This window comes from Chrysochloris asiatica, unplaced genomic scaffold (assembly GCF_000296735.1).
Source record: "Chrysochloris asiatica unplaced genomic scaffold, ChrAsi1.0 scaffold00161, whole genome shotgun sequence".
NCBI classification, from domain to species: Eukaryota; Metazoa; Chordata; class Mammalia; order Afrosoricida; family Chrysochloridae; genus Chrysochloris; species Chrysochloris asiatica.
Window position 1 is genome coordinate 3,492,762 of NW_006408679.1, and position 17,519 is coordinate 3,510,280.

Genomic DNA, 17,519 nt, shown 5'->3' on the forward strand with positions numbered 1-17,519 from the left:
GAGTCCTGGTGTGGCGCTGTGGATTAATGCATCAGACTGCAAAGCCATTTGAACTGCAAGGTTGACAGTTCAAGCTCACTAGCTGCTCCTTGGAAACCCTATACAGGATCACTATGGGTTAGAATTGACTCGATGGCACTTAACAACAACAACATCACTAGTACAGTACTCCCAGGAGCCAAACTTGGAAATCAATTCCTTATCCTCACCAGCATGATCACCACCACCTACCGTGACCCCCATAGTGCTAACATCTGTTGATTTCTCTGTACCTTTTCTTCTTCCCTCAAAGATTATATCCCCAGAACAAGTAGAAAGACCAGGTCTATCAGAAGTCTCCCCACTGGGAGTCCTTGTGCCTGGGACTTGAAATCTAAGCACATTCGATGACGTGGAAGTTTGAGGACAGGGTGTGGGTGCTGAGCTTGTCCCCAGGCCCTCAGCCACAGTGTGACAAGCAGGCCAGACTTGGGCACCACCTCTCAGGCCTGCAGTGTTAGGAGACAAACATTGGCAATTTCTATTAGCTTCACCAGGGCTGCCAGAAGCCTCAGAAAAGAAAGGTGAGTGACCCAGCCAGGAGCAGGTGTTTGTTTTGGAAATGCAAGGCCAAGGTCTCTAGGAGTGTTGACAGAGGGCAGAAGGCGAACCAGGAGTGCTTCAGGGATGCACAGTGGTGAGGGGGCCCTGAAACCACTCCCTGTGGTTTCCCTGTCTGCCTGTCTCCCCGTCTGGTTGCCTCTTCTCCTGCCTTTCATCCCTCAGTGATTCAGCATGAGAGGGAGTGTGGCACAGTAAAAGGGAAGTTGAGTTTGAGGCCTATTATTGCTCCAGCTAGCTCCTTAATCTTAGGGCAAGTTATTAAGCTTCTCAGCCTCAGACTTTAGGCGTATCCAATGGGCCCAGCTCTGACACTCTCTGAACAGATTGTGTCTGTGGTTCATTGAGGCTCAGTGATGCAAACTTGGATGTTTCCCACCTCCCTCTTCTTCCTTGCCTCTGTATCCCCAGCCTGTACTCTGCTTCTCCCAGAGCCTCCCACTGGAATCCTCTGTCCAAAAGTAATTCTGGAGACTAGAGGAACTTGAGCGGCTCCAAGCAGACAGTAGAGGCAGCTCCCCTCCAGACCCCCAGGGAGTCTGTGACTGTGTCCCTGAGGAGCCCATCTGCCCTTACCACCTGACCCTCTGGACTGTTTACACAATGTGGCTATTCACTCTGGACGCTACGAGGCACAAAAGGGCTCCAGTGTCTGGCTCTCCCTGGTTCTGTCCTGCTAGCTTCCTGCACCCCACCAGTTTTGGGGAGGTACCCCGACCTTCGGGAAGCTGTGGGTGAGGTCCAGCACTGACAATGGCTCCATCCTGTTCTCCAGGGAGGACAGGTATGATGACTGACTTCCCATTCCTGGAGCTGTGGCAGTCCAAGGAGGTGTCCATCCATGAGCAGCTGGGCATTGGGGTCCAACCCAATGACTCCTACTGCTACAGGTCAGCCCAAAACAGCACAGTGCTCCAGGGGGTCACCTTTGGCGGCATCCCCACTGTCCTGCTCATAGATGTCATCTGCTTCCTGGTAAGTCCCCTCATGGCTTACAGCCCTCTGTCAGTAATTTGATTAACTTTTATTCCCAGAGCCTTCTGAGAAACCCAGGTGAGGGGACACACACCTTGGATTTAACTCCCAACTCTGCTACTTACCTGTGTGACCTTTGAGCCTCAGTTTTCCAGTCTGTAAAATGGGGGTAACAATTCTGACTTCAGAGGGTTTAGAAGAAGATTAGTTGAGATGATGTAGACAAAGAGCACATATAATTATTCTGTAGGGCATTATCATTATTAGGAAGTGATCAGCAGACTGTCATATCTTCAAGGTCCGCGGGAGGGTCAGTCCTGTAGTTAAGAAGTGTGAATGGAAAATGCAGATTAGAAATTGAGCAGTTGCAGTCCCCCATGCATTAATGTTACCCCTCCCCTAACTGGGATTCCTGGAGGTTTTAGAGAGTTTCAGAAGTGGAGGAAAGTAGAAAACTGAAAAGGGGCATCTTACCAGAGCTGAGCTTCAGCAGGTGGACTGTCTTTAAAGTAGAACTCCTGGCTCACAAAGACACCCTCCACCCCCAGTTTGAACTATGTAATTTTTCTTCCTTATACTACCTGAATGTTGACTAGTTGCGATTTATGGCAGCTGAGGAGCTCTGGTAGCGTAGTGGTGACAAATCGGGCTGCAAACCTCAAGGTCAGCAGTTCGAAACTACCAGCTGTTCCTCAGGAGAAAGATGAGGCTTTCTGCTTCTGTAAAGATTTACAGCCTTGGAAACCCTGTACAGGGTTGCTATGAGTCGGAACCGACTCCACGGCACATAACAACAACAACAAGATGCATTTTCTTTTCACAAATGCCCCCGGGATGGTCACTCCCTCGTGATGCCCTTTTCTAACATGTAGCGGAGAGCACCTGAGTAAATGGGGTAAGTTTGGGGGCTTAGGGGTAGACATCCTTAAACTACTTTGGGCAGCAGGCTAGGCTTGGATCAGGAGCCATGGGGAAGGACAAGCTGGAGCAGCATAAGGGTCTCAGCCCCTGAGGGAGAGAGGTTTTGGGAGGCAGGATGGAAGATTTGAAACACAAGTTTGTGACAACAAACATATTTCTAAGGAGAGGGAAAAGCTCTCTTTCTCTTCAAATTTTCCATCTCCAGGATTGAAATCTGAATTGTTGCATTGAAGTATTACTACATTGTTGGTCCTGTAAATTCTGATGTGGGAACATGCCTGCAGTCCACATTGTGTCTGTGAAAAAGGGCTCTCTATGTAGTAAAGTAACCAAAAAGTTGGCAGTTCAAATCTATCCAGAAGTGCCATGGAAGAAAGACCTGGTGACCAGAAGATTACAGACAAGAAAATCCTGTGGAATACAGGTGGTTGAGAACACCCTCATATTTACCAGTGCTGGCTGAGAGTCAGGAGGAGACAGGGGTGCACTGTTCGATTTGAGAGTCACAGTTGGTTGGATTGATAGAGCAGGGTGGCCTTCGAACTGTGATCCAGAGTACTCAGGGTGTGAAAGGATTGGGGTCTCCAGGCAGGCTATGGTGGGAAGGCTGGACTGGGGTTGGTTGAGAAGAGAGCCCATCTCCAGTGGCATGTGTGGTAGAGAATGGATTTTTGTTGCAGGGAGTTGTGACAGGGAGCACATATGAGCCAGAGGACTCTAGAAACATGAATACTACAAATGCTGAGAAAGCAACAGCCAGGGGCAGGAGAGTAAGCACTAGCCTTCGTGTTTACCCTACAATATGACTCACTGCCCTTGAAAATATGCTACCGACTGCCTGCCACACCTTGAGCAAATAAGAACTGGGCATCTTTGTGGGGACATGTGCTTCAAGAAGTACAACCCACATTGTAGTTCCAGTTTCTGACCAGAATAAGCAAGGATATAATATTTTGTTAATTAAAATGAATCTCTCTACCTCCCTGAATCTTGAGGGATGAAAACCCGTCTAGAGATAAGACTGAGGCAGAAACAGGCCTGGACACCTGCAAAGGTAGACGTTTAGGCAGTGAGGAAGCAGTCTAGAATCTGCAAGGGACATTTGGAGATTGTTAATCCAGCCCTTCTTGCTGTGATGGACACATGGCCAGTTAAGGTCACCCAGCTTTCTGGAGGCCAAGTCTCATGAACTCTACTACCCACATGCCCAAACTGAGAGCCAAACTGAGATGAGAAAGCTGACCATTTCTTGCTTGGAGGGGGAGTTCTGTGACCACAGTTCTGTAATGAAAAATGAAATTCTTTATGAAGTAAAGAAGGGAGCTGCCCCCCATGCAGCTGTGAGACCAAGCACCTTAAGGCAGCTTAGAGCTGAGGAAGGTCGTGGTTATTGATGTAAATGTTCCAGAGCTGATGTGTTTAACTAGGAGTCTCCCTCCAGAGAAGGTCTGGACAGCATCGACAGCCCTTCAGGACTTAGGCATAAGTGAAAGGGTCTAGGGCTGAGCAAAGCACCTGGGCCATTTTCCTGTGTGATCTTGGGAAACTCAGTGCCCTCTTTGAACCAGAATTACTTCATATATGTGAGGGTAAGTCAATGAGTATTGCTACAAAAATCACAGAAACCTTTATTAAAGAAAAATACCAAAATATGAGGTTTTTGTTTCTCTGTATAGCCTCCATTGAACTCTATACACTTCTGAAGGTGGTGTTTCTAGAACTCTTCCGTGGAAGAATTCTGCGTGCTTTGATTTATTTACATCAGAATGATAGCTTTGGCATGCTCAAATGATTCAAATTGTTTTCTGTATCAGTGATCTTGGAGTATGGAGGAAACAAAGATGTCTGACAGGGCAAGATCAGGGCTGGAGGATGGATGGGGGTAAGATTTCCCAATGAAATTCTTGTAGGACAGCCTTTGTTGCTACCCTCAAAGAATGAGCAGGGGATTGTGGTAATGAGAAAAAATGCCTCTGCACAGTTTCCCTGCCTGGACTTTTTCCCACCAATGCATTTTGCAGTTTTCTTGAAATATCTTTATAATATGCCCCCATAATCACCCTGTGTCCTTTGAGAAATTCTATCAAGTTTGTATATTTGGAATCACCCAAAAGCAGTCATCATAAGCCCTGAGCTGACCTCTCAGCCTTGAATTTTAACTGTCAGATCCCTTTATAAGCCACTGTTTAGATTGAAAAAAAAAAATTTTTTTTTTGGAAGGCACCCTAACGAGACTAAGACAAGTGTATGTCCGAGAAGACTTGTCTGCAGTGCTCCACTGATTGCAGAGACAGGTTTAAACATATTTTGTTTGGATTAAATCTGTGCATGTACGAACTGGAACTCCCAGTAGCAATACTTTTTGACTAACCCTAGTAAAATGACCTGGATGCTCTCTAAGGCCCATCTACTCCCCTAGTATCTAGGCAAACTGACCTTGCTTCTAAAATAGCTGTCCTCTCTAATTAGAAGCCATCCAATCTGTTTTTTGTTTTCTTTTATACTTTTAGATTTTAATACTAATGTTTTCCTTCATAAGAAGACGATGCTGGGATTATGGCCGCATTGCTTTGGTATCATCAGAAACAGAGAGGTAAAAAAAGACACATCATATAGAATACGAATGTGAGGTGTTATAGGCATGAGGAGAGGGGAGATGGTCAGCCCTGGGGTTTTGGCTTTACAGCCTGACCTTGCTTTCTTCCTTCCTGGCAGTTGGAGACAGGAGAGGTAGAGAGGAAGGTGACGGTAAGGTCGCTCTGCTCACTGTGGATTAGAGGGTAAAGCAGGTGTCTGTCTCCTCTCTCTCTGCTCACTCCACATGTCTGGTTGCAGCGAGATATCAGAGTTGGGGGTGGGGGTTGGGGTTGTGAAGCCCATCAGTCTGGGCCCACACATAGTGCTAGCATTAGACTGTGTTAGTTGGGTACGTCTGTCAGGCCTGGCCCAGAAACTCTGTTCTCTCGGATCTTCCCCACAGGCCATGAGGTCTGCTTTGGGACCATGATAAAACAGAGGCCCTGGCAACATTGAAGTTGTCCATACCTAGAATTAATAAATGGTGGCTGGTGGTGGAGGTCTCAGCCTATTCCCTCTCTGTGGGGCAGTCTTTTCATCACCACAGTATTCCCACCACTGGCAGCCCTGTCCCCCCAGTCTGAGGGTCACAGCTCAGCTCTCTTGTGGACCTTCTGGCCTGGCCATGGCTGTAGTCCTTGTCTGCCTGAGGCTATGGAAGAGTTAAGATTTTCCTCGTCAGTTAAGGAGGATGGCCTGTTTTCTTTCTCACCTTGCATATTTTATATTGAATCTTCTTTTAAATTGGAGCCTGTGGGTGGTGCAAACAGTTAACAGGCTTAGCTGCTAACCAAAAGGTTGAAGATTCAAGTCCACCCAGAGGTATCTAGGAATAAAGCTAGTTGATCTACTTCCAAAAAGTCAGTCATTGAAAACCTTATGGAACACAGTTTCCCTCTGACACGGGGTTGCTGTGAGTCAGAGTTAGCTCCCCAGCCACGGGGTTTTTGATTCTTTGAAATGAATTCGCTTTGAAGGTGAAGATAGGGTGAGGTGGATTGAAAATGATTATAGGGTTCCTGAGGCTGTAAGTCTTTACAGGAGCAGAAAACCTCATCTTTCTCCTGCAGAGTCGATTAGAACTATTGATCTTTCAGTTAGCAGCTGAGCTCCTAATCCACTAAGATACATGGGTTCCTGAAAACCCTTTCAGTGTCAACTCTAAATCTAAAATCTCATTTTTGTAAAATCTCTAAATCAAGTATGGGTGAGATTCTGGATGTGGCCCATCCTGAAGCAAAATTCCTCTCCATCAGTGAAGATGTAAATATAAGTTATCTGCTTCCAAAGTACAATGGTGGAATAAACACAAGGTAGACATTCCCGTTCCAAATGGAAGGGAAAAAAAGGATCACAGGCAACATTATTAATGGTGGGAACAGATTTCATTAGTTCTGAGGGCTTGTAAAAGAATCCTTTGTTCTTCAGAACCACTGGACAGTAGCCCCACCCTCGGGATTCTGGCGTTAGTTAGATTCTGGGTGGAGGCCCCTCAGCCCTGGACATCAGCCCTGCCTTCTAGGCCCACTGGCCCCATGACTCTTGGTAGTTCCATTCCTCTGGCCTGCTGACACAGCAACCCCACCCCCTCAACTTGAGGCACTGGTCCTGTTTTCTTGCCCATCTGATATCTCTTATATTAGGAAATATATGGCAAGGAGACAACACTTTGAAGTCACTTTAGGTAGATCAGTCACCGTGCTGAGGTTTAAGGATTCATCATGGAGAGATGGTCTACTAATGCCCTGCTCTGAGGTATTCATCCCAAGGGTTAGAGTTCTATTTTGAATGTTTCATTGCCCTCAGTTACATTTTTTTCAGAGTGAGTTGTATTGTGCCACAGACAAAGTCTCTCAGACTTTGGTCCTAAAGTCTGAGAGAAAACAATACACTGGACATAAAGTTTTAGACTTAAAAAATAATGACCTGCCATTTTTCCCCTCTAGTACATCCAGATTCCAAAGGCTGTCATCTTCCTCCTCAGGGCAACATGACTTTGAAAATGAACTGGTTGGTATTTAAGGGACAGCTGTGATTGTGGGTGGGACGGGAACCAGCAGGGATCATTTGAGGGTAGGGCTGTGATGCTTTTCTCTGCATTACCATCGTCACCAGATCTTGGAAAATACCATTGGGAAGAGGGCAGCTGGGTGACCCAATGTGATGAGACTTAAGTAACTCACAGGCAGAGCTGGCTGCAGAATCTTCTGTACTTTCCAGGGACGATTAACCAGTAAGCATGGTTTACACAGGCTTAGTTGTACTTACCTATGTGGACTTCTGGTGTGGTACTGTAGATCAGCACTGGACTGCAAACCACAAGGTCTGCGGTTCAAACTCACCAGCCACTCCTCGGAAACCCTGTACAGAGTCTCTATGAATCAGAACTGACTCGATGGCACTTAGTAACAACAACAACTAGCCTGTAGTGAACAATTTCACCTGAAGTTCACCTGGAATGAACAATTTCACCAGATGACAATGATTCAGTACAGATTAGTCAGTATATCAAGTGAAGCCATGGGAACCATATTGATGGGGTAATCTACCCTGACCTGCCTCCCCAGGACTCATTTCTGTTATCCTTGTTTCCCTGGAGATTATAAGCCAAGTGGGGGCAGAATCCATATCTCAGACAGCCTGTCCCCCAGCACCCAATGCACAGTTGGTGCTTAGTAATTGCTGAATGAATGGTGAATACATATTTATCTTTCCCAGCTAAAGGCTGTTACCACAGCCTAGCTTGAAGGAATATTAAGTTTAAGAGAAGGGGTGTTGTTTAGTGTCATTGAGTCAGTTCCAACTCATAGTGACCCTGTATAGGGTTTCCAAGGAGCAGCTGGTAGGTGTGAACTCCTGACCTTGCAGCTATCAGTCCAGTGCTTATCCTACAGTGCCACACCAGAATCACTAAGAGATAGGATGGACAGTAAAGTCTACAAACGCTCCTTCCCTCTCTAAATCCTACTCCAAACTTAGTGGGTTTGTTTTTCCTTTGTCTCTCATCTTAATCAGTCATTTTGAAATGATGGAACAGAAGTCCACACCGGTTCCTCAAGAGCTTCCCTGAACTTTCATTAGCTCTTGATCCAAGTTTCATGGTTTGACTCTGGAGCTTGTGTAATTCCACAAATTGTCTGTTTTTTTCTTGACTGTTTTTTCTCAAGAATTCTATGCATGTGGTGCATATTGCAATGGACCATAGTGTGGACTCTGTCATGTTTGGGGCAAGGAGGCAGCTGGCAGGTGTTAGTTACAACAGGGGGTTAAAGGTTGTTTAAGACTAAAGATGATGATGATTATATCTGCCTCTCAAATGCACTGCTGTTGGAAGCTAATCTGAGTTCTCTGTTTCCAGGGATGCTGCCCCTGGCTGACTGCCATCTTCCACCTGACGTGAGTACAGTATGGAATGGCTGTGGGGCATTTGTTCAGCTGGTATGTTTTGAGTGTTTGCCTCTCAGGAGGAAAGAGTCAAGATATTTGATCCTGAGATGAGGGCCTCTTACATACTCTTCAGTTCATGTTAAGCATTATGTGGGTTCCAAGAGTAAAGAACGACCAGGCAGCCGTGGGAGGTGATTTGTCACCCCACCAGCAAAGCACTGGTGGTTTTGTGGTAGAATCCTTGCCTCCCATGCAAACAGGAGAACCTGGTTTGAGTCTCATGCGTCTGATACACAGCACCAATGTCCTATCAGTGGACGTTTGCATGTTACTATGGTGTTGAACAAACAAGGGGACACTGAGTAGTTTAAAATCAGGAGAGGTGTGTATCAGGGTTGTATCCTTACACCAAGCTTATTTAATCAGTATGGTGAACAAAGAATCCCAGAAGAAGGATGCAGCATTAGGATTGGAGGAAGTCTGGTTAATAAGGTGCAATATGCAGATAACAAAACTTTGCTTGTTGAAAGCAAAGAGGACTTGAAGTATTTACTGATGAAGATTTTAAAAATACAACCTTTAATACGGATTACACCTCAACATGTTGTTGTTGTTGTTGTTAAGTGCCATCGAGTCGGGTCCGACCCATAGCGACCCTGTACAGGGTTTCCGAGGGTGTAAATCTTTACGGGAGTAGAAAGCCTCATCTTTCTCCCGCGGAGCAGCTGGTAGTTTCGAACCGCTGACCCTAAGGTTCGCAGCCCGATTCGTAACCACTACGCTACACCTCAACATAATGAAAACAAAAATTCTCACAACTGGAACGATAAGCAACACATGATGAACAGAAAAAACAGAGAAGTTGTGAAAGATTTCATTTTACTTGGATCCATAATCAATGTCCATAGAAGCAGCAGTCAAGAAGTTAAATAACATAGTGCATTGGTCAAATCTACTGCAGAAGACCTCTTTAAAGTATTAAAAAACAAAGATATCACTCTAAGGACTGAGATGCACTTGACCCAAGCCATGGTATCTTCATTTGCCTCATATACATGTGAAAGCTGGACAATGAATAAGGAAGACTGAAAACTGATGATTTTGAATTATGGTATTCGCATAGAATAGTGAATAAATCTGTCTTGGAAGAAGTTCAGCTAGTATTCTCCCTGGAATTGAGGATGACAAGACTATATCTCACATACTTTGGAGGGAACATTCCCTGGAGAAGGACATCATGCTTGGTAAACATGACAACCATTGTGAGGAAGGCAGTGTTTCCTTCTCGACTCAACAGCACCTATCAAAAGCAACATGATGCTTAGACGGACTAGACAAAGCCAGATGATCTGCTTCTGAAAATCTGTCAGTGAAAACCCTGTGGATCACAATAGTCTAATGCACAACTGATCGTGGGGCTAGCGTAGGACCCAGTAGCATTTGGTTCTGTTGTACATGCGGTCACCATGAGTCAGGGACTGACTCTATGGCAGCCACCCTCCCCTGTACACACACAAAAAACCAAAACACACACACACCAAATTCATATCAATAGGGTACATTTCTTCCTGATGTTGGAAGTCATTATGCTCAGTGTAAAAGTTCATCACAAAAGATCAGTAACTATAAAAGATTTAAGTTACCCATTAGCCTACCTCAGAAAGCTCTCCTCAGCATGATGGTACCTCCACTGCTGTTTGGAACTCTACCCATGCACCCTCACCCCACTTCTGCTCTGCCTATCATAGGACTTAACCTGATTAAACTTTTTGAAAGTAACATTTATTGTGTTTTTAGTTAAAGTTTACATGGCAAGTTAGGTTCCCATTTGACAGTTCCCACACACACTGTTCAGTGACGTCAGTTGCATTTTCCACAATGTGTCAGCATTCGCTTTAACTGTGTCCTTGTTGTTCATTTCTAGTGCTCTAGTTTCTCTGCCCCCTTATTGTCTGTCTCATCTTTGCTCTGGAATCAATGTTGACCTTTTGGCCTCATGCTGGTGGTTTTTTTTAGGCAAGCACCTTACAGGTAATATCCTTTAATTTTGTGTGCCACTCTGTAGTTTCACTAAAAGGTGACCTCAGGGCATAGTTTTGGTTCAAGATTTAAAGAGTTTCTCAGGGCAGTAGTCCCAGGGAGTCCTCTGGTTTCAACTGATAGAATTAAACTTTGACACAGAAAATGATTTATCCTTTTCATATTAGTTGGCAAAGGCTCCTAACAATTCCAATCTCCATTCCTCCACTCTTGCATATTCACGGCTTTCATTGTTCTGTGAGTGGGGTTGTAGAGTGTATGCAGCTGAATATTTTATGTTTTCCTTTTCAACTACCAGTGTTTTTTCTTTTCTCTTCTAGCCATTGCTGAATACAGCAAAAAGCCCTTTGACTTTTTTTTAAAGCTGCAATTAAATTTTAACAGCTCCTTACTGTCAACATGTCAACATTGCAGCAAGCATTCTGAGAGGCTTTTCAGTTTCCTTCATTGTCTTTCTCTAGCAAGACAGGGAATTCAGAAGTACTTCTCAAGGAAGACTAGAGGAAAATGTAAATTGTTGATCTTAATCTTTATTTACCACATGCATATTAGAGTAGAGTCTGTAGTTTATTTTAGTAGTTTATTCAGAAGTGAAAATAATGTAGTTAATTGCAAAGTTTTGTTTTTAAGGTAAGTACTAAATATCAGTGATATTGACAACCACATGTTTTGAGTATCTGCTAGGTGCCAGACACAATTTTAGGTTCTTTATTCTCATTGTCTTGTTTGTGCCTCTAACAAATCATTTAAGTGAAGTAGTCTTTGTTGTTGTCAACTGTCATAGAGTTGGCCCCTGGCTCATGATGACCCCATGCACCATGGTGTGAAATGCTGTGCCATTCTGCACCATCCTCATGGTGAACCATTGTGATCTGCAGGGTTTTCAGTGAATGATTTTCAGAATTACATTCCAGTCCTTTCTTCCTAGTCTTAGTTTGGAAGCTCTGCTGAAAGCTGTTCAGCATCACAGCAATAGACACAGTCGTCCACTGAGTGACAAGTGGCGCTGTGCATGCGGTACACTAGCTGGGAACTGAATGCAGGTCTCCTGCGTGGAAGACGAGAATTCTACCACTGAAGCCATCGCCCCAAATGTGGGCAGTAGTTTCCATGGTTTCTACCTGAGCTCAGTTGAGTCCTGTGACCTGCCCTCAGTCACGCAGCTGAGAGGCGCTGAGCTAGCATTCAGTTTTGATGGCAGAGCATGCTCACCACCTTTCAGACCGGCCTTTTTATACAGCAGCCCGTGCCTCCCTAACTTGAGCTGTCCCCAGGGCAATGTTTTCCTGTCCTCCTGGGAGCAGCACCCTATGGGCCTTGTTGTTTGTCAGGAAAACGGCAGTCTGAAACATTGGAACCTGGCTTTCTAAACTTGAAATTTTTCCGGATTCCCAATCAACCCGAGCTGACAAATGTAGCACTCAGGGTGGAAAAGGACAGAGCAGGCCATTTTCCCAGCTGTCTTGTGTGGCAAGGTCTCAGGGAGGAGGCTGGTGTGGTTGGCTGGACTCATCTCTCTCTCCCAGCTCTCCTCAAAGGAAGACTGGAGGATGGGGTGGGGCCATGAGCCTGGGAGTACTCCCAACTCCTTTCTGAATGTGATTCCCTGTAGCCATCTTGTCAGTGAAGCAGGGAAGGGCTGCGGAATAATTGCATTCACACAGTGTTATCCCGTAGGCTGCAAAAGACTAGAAGGTCATGAAATGGAACAGCGAAGGTTTATTCAAGAAAGAAAGCCTGCAGAGAGACACACCACAGACAGCAGATTTTCCCCCGAACTCACAGCCTTTGGGGATTTTATGGGGCTAAAGACTGGAACATGCAGGGGCAGTCTTAGTAGGTTCCTAGAATTGTTGGCACAACCTTTCAGTTTTGGATGTTGTTTCCTGGCTCTTCATTTCTCTGGTTGGATGCTCATTTCTTTGCCTGGGCACCATGTCCAAGACTCTGGTTCAAGACTCAGGTCTGGCTCTGAAGTCCTTTATTGAGGTTAACAGCCTGCCCCGTGTGCTAGGGAGAGGGCTTGTGCTGTGTGGGCTTCTGTATCTGTCAGCCTCCAGAGGCTTGAGGGAGTCTTGCAATTCCTATTATTCACTAAGAAATAAGTGTTTTGCTAAGTTTTATTTCCTGCCCCACCTGAGCTCTGCAAGATTTGTGCTTTTGCAAGAGAATTGTTGGTGCAGTCTTTATTCTTTCTACACCTTTCTCTACCATTGCCACACATGTAATATGGGTCCAAATGTTTCTAGTGACATCGTTCAAAAGTATGATAGAGGGACTATCATAGTGGGGCCTCTGGAGTTTACATCATAGCTATGTTGTTACAAGGTCTCTGATCCTCAAATTTACACATTTTGGTCTGTACCTCCGTCTCCTTTTATGTGAAAAGAAAAACAGGGATAATAATGAGCCCTGCCTCAGAGGTAGTGGGCCCCAAGGACCCTGGCTGGTATGCTCCTCATGAAGTTTCTGTGTGTGTTCGGCAGTAATGAGCAGATCCTAGAGTGGTGTGGAGAAGACGCCATCCACTACCTGTCCTTCCAGAGGCACATCATCTGCCTGATGGTGGTGGTCACCTTCCTGTCCCTGGGCGTCATCCTGCCCGTCAACCTTTCAGGAGACCTGCTGGGTAAGGACTCTTCCCATCCTTGTCCGGGTTAGGTCCCAAGCAGAGCAGTGGCCCCAGGGATGGAGGGTTCTTTATGGTAACTACAGTTCCTAATCCATGTTCAATTTCAGATGTGCGATCCTTGAGTGCATTTCTGAACTTTTCTATCTGATTCAAGATATGGAGACGAAGCCACCCCAAACTTGGGGCCAGGGGCTGGAGCCAAGGGTTGAGACTCTAAGATAAACTCTGGTTATAACTAAGTACGAGGGAAAAAAACAAATCTATAGAATTTGGGGCTTTCAGAGAGTGCTTTATACTTTTCTGCCTTCTAGTAAATTCCAAACATACAGCATTGATTTTTAGTGACTCTAGATAGGGTTTTTCAGACTAAATCTTTATGGGAGCAGACAGCTTCATCTTTCTCCCATGGAATGGCTAATGAGTTTGAACTGCTGAACTTATGATTAGCAGTCCAGTATTCATCCTACAGGGATTCATGCAAGTTGTTGTTATTGTTGTTGTTAAGTGAGGTTGTGTCAGTTCCAACCCATAGCGACCCTGTAGCGGGTTTCCAAGGAGCAGCTGGTAAGCCTGAACCACTGACCTTGCAGTTCAAATGACTTTGCAGTCTGACACATTAGCCCACAGGATTAGGATGTCATAATTAGTGGACCTGAAAACCAATATAGGTACTTAAAAGTCAAATTCAGAGTGTAAAATTCTATCTCTAAGTAACTTACGAAATCTAGAACCAAAGCACGATAATGAATCCACTTATTCATGATTCCCTACCTTGGTTTTGGTAAAAATTTATGCTGTGCCTAGTTTTCTTAAGGATTTCCATGAGAATCTCAAAGCAAAAGAAATCCAAGTTTTAACTTTACCTCCGTGGCAGGTGAATTCAGAAGACATTGTCAGGCAGTCACTTTGAGTCCTGGTGTGGCCCTAGAGGATTAGCACTGGACTGTGAATCACAATGCCAGCAGTTCAAACTCACCAGCTGCTCTTCAGAAACCCTCTATAGGCTCACTGTGAGTCAGAACTGACTCGATGGTACTTAACAACAACAACAATCTTGAAGTAAAGCAGAGGCTTTGGTTAGTGTAGCTCTAGAGTAATTGGATGCCATTGGCTTTTTTTCTTCCAAAAGTTTTTATTGTGATTTGAGTGAAAGTTTACAGAGCAAATCAGTTTCCATTCAGTAATTCATACACATTTTGTTTCCTGACATTGATTGTAATCCCCATAATGTCATCATACACTTTCCATTTCTTCCTTGTGTTTTTTGTGTCCATTCATCCTTCATTCCTACCCCTTCCTGCCTTCTGAATATCATTGTCTTCTGATGGGTCTGATCATCTTGTGGTCCTCCTTCTCAGGATCCACAGACCCACCTTCCCCAATGTAGGTCTGAACTAAGTATCTGTGTTTCTCTGCAGATAAAGACCCTTACAATTTTGGGAGGACGACAATAGCAAACCTACAGACGGAGTGAGTAGAGGGACAGGCCAGGGGTAAGGGTGGGTAGTGAGGGTGTTAATGGGTAAAGATCCAAGGAGAAAGCAGATTTGGAGCCCAGGGTAGGCCATAGGTAGTTCAAAATAAAAAATCAAAGCTGCTATCATCAAGTCTGTCCTGACTCACAACAACCCTACAGTGGGTTTCAGAGCCTGTGAATCTTGACTTGAGCAGACACCCTCGTCTTTCTACCTCAGAGTGACTGGTAGTTTTGAACTACCGACATTGTGGTTAACAGCCCAGTGCCTAACCCACAGCACCACCACGATTCCTTAAACTTAGTCCAGAGCAGCCTGAAATGTTTGAGAGCACTTTTTATAGTTAGTATGTTACTGGGTCATGGGCAAGATCATACAACAGATCACCCTTATTTGCAGGGAGTTAAACAAAACACCAGACAGTGCTTTGGGTGATCGACCACTAATGGGAAGGTTGGCAGTTTGAATTCAACCAGAGGTGCCTATGAAGAAAAGCCTGGTGATCTGCTTCTATAAGGTCACAGCCTTGAAGACCCTATGGAGTGCAGTTCTACTCTGCAACACATGGGGCCCCCAAGAGTTCAAACTGACTAGATGGTGCTCTGGTAGCATAGTGGTTATGAGTCGGGCTGCTAACCTTAAGGTCAGCAGTTCAAAACTACCAGCCATTCCTCAGGAGAAAGATAAGGCTTTCTGCTCCAGTAAAGATTTACAGTCTCAGAAACCCTATACAGGGTCTCTATGAGTCGGAACCGACTCCACAGCACACCACCACCAGATGGTAACTGGTTTTAACAAAACACAGAGGCCCTGTAGACCAGTTCATTCATTCATCAGGATGGCTTCTTGGAAGTCTTCACTGTGGGCTGAGAGTCTGTGGTCCCAGGGCCTCAGATGAACAGTGTCTGTTGTGATGAAGCCATGGGTCCTCAGCTCAGTATCAAGGATAACCAAGCCCCAGTCCCCACACCATCCCACCCTCCACCAGGGCCCTCCCCTAATTCCAGCCAGTGTCTTCCCCTCAGCAATAACCTCCTCTGGCTGCACACCATCTTTGCTGTCATCTACCTCATCCTCACCGTAGGCTTCATGCGGCACCACATCCAGTCCATCAAGTACAAAGCCGAGAGCCTGGTGAGTGATTTGGTTTACAGCCCAAGGCTGGGAGGAGGGTTCCCGGGTGGGAGCTGGAGACAATGGCATTTGAGGTGGATTCTACAGCACCTTAGTGAAGAGGGACACTTGAAAGCATAGTGTTGAGCAAAATTGTTGTTGTTGCTAAGTGCCATCGAGTCATAGGGACTCTGTAATAGGGTTTTCAAGGAGTGGCTGGTGAGTTTGAACCACCGGTCTTGGCGGTTTAAACAGACTTTGCAGTCCAGTGCTTATCCTACAGCACCACACCAGGACTCCTGAGCACATTTGGTCCAGTCACAAAAGTACTTATACAAGTATGGTCTCACTTATATGAAATAAGCAAATATGTGGATACCAAAATTTACTAGTGGTGACTAGAGGTGGGAGGGTGGGGTGAGAGAAGTTTTTGTTTAGAATGCATTGAGTTTATGTTAATGTTGATGGAATAGTGTGGAAAAGGACTGCAAAAATGGTTGCACCTGAAGAATGTAATCAGTCACTGGTGTATATATAGAAATGGTTAAAAACAATCAAGTTGATGAGCCCAGTGCTGATGAATCAGAAACATAGGAATTCAAAAAAAGTAACTAAGTGAAGAAGGCTGTGTGCAGAATCTTGCTTACTACCTATTTGTGCCCAAACTTGGCATTCTCTCTCTCTCTCTTTAAATTTCCTACTGGATTGCTTTACGATTTAGGTATTTTGCCAAGTAGTTCTTTGATTTGTGGGAGCTGGGCTCATAGTTAATGATTCTAAGTAACTTCTTGGAAGTCTGGGTTGAAAGCAGCCCCCTCTCCCTTTGCAGCCCACTGCTTGGTGAGTGGTGGAGGTATGTGCTATGTGAGTTTCAGGCTTTGGTTCCCCTCTGATCTGCTTTGTGTCCCGGCTTGAGTTACTTCCCGTCTCTGAATCTTTCTGGTATCCTGTCTTAGAAAGGAGGCTCCAAGTTGCTGTGGAAATGTATTCTTTGTAGCGCCATGGAGGAAGATACTATGTAAATAGCTCCCTTTATGGTTGCCCAAGGACACAGAAAGATGGGAAAGCGCAAGTCTCTGTGAATCTTCTAATGTCTCACTGTTTTCTTCCTGGAGGCTAGAGCAGGGGGGAAGCCTGGAACCACCACAAACTGGCTGCCCTGGTGACTTTTTCCTGCTGTTTTTCTCTGGCAGGTGAGACGGACCCTGTTCATCACAGGGCTGCCCAGAGCTGCCAACAAGGAGATGTTGGAGAGCCACTTCCGGTGAGCAGCCCATGGGGGAGGCAGGGACAGGGAGAGGAGCTGAACCCCCTCCAGGCAGAAACAGCACAGGACTGGGTGGGATTTGAGAAAGGCCTGCCCCTGTCAGATGGATATTGAAAGGCTGTGGTGAGCCAGCCTTCACATGCAGCCACGCTGCCCCATGTACTCACAGTAGAGTGTACATACCAGAGTATAGGTGCGGATAAGTGCTGTGAGAGCCTCTCGGGTAAAGAAAATAATTTGTGCCGGAGCTTTCAGCGTGAGCTTTGCGCTGCCCCACAACAAGTGAACAATAAGTAAACAGGATCTAAGAGGTGGAAGGCCTTAGGGACATACAGTCCTTCAGTCCTTCTACCTGTCCACTCAGCAAGCATTTGCTGAGTGAGTACTCTGTCCTGTCAGGAGACATAAACACCTGTCCTCCCAGACAGGGCTCACCATGTAGCTGAGTCCAGTCTTCCCTGGAAACGCCTCAGCTGAGTGTCTGTACCAAGCACTCCTCCAGATGAAGGCTGAGGAAGGGCTTTTCTGTGAG

General features: G+C 45.5%; 1 protein-coding gene across 1 annotated transcript in view; it reads left to right on the forward strand.

Moving 5' to 3' along the window:
- Positions 1 to 1,383: 1,383 nt before the first annotated feature.
- Positions 1,384 to 17,519, forward strand: part of TMEM63A (transmembrane protein 63A) — a 43,620-nt gene continuing 27,484 nt past the window's right edge. Inside the window, 8 exon segments of the mRNA XM_006871134.1 lie at positions 1,384 to 1,575; positions 5,007 to 5,089; positions 7,020 to 7,083; positions 8,432 to 8,469; positions 12,987 to 13,129; positions 14,551 to 14,602; positions 15,633 to 15,741; positions 16,914 to 16,984. Coding sequence (XP_006871196.1) covers positions 1,387 to 1,575; positions 5,007 to 5,089; positions 7,020 to 7,083; positions 8,432 to 8,469; positions 12,987 to 13,129; positions 14,551 to 14,602; positions 15,633 to 15,741; positions 16,914 to 16,984 — 749 coding nt within the window. The 5' untranslated portion in view covers positions 1,384 to 1,386.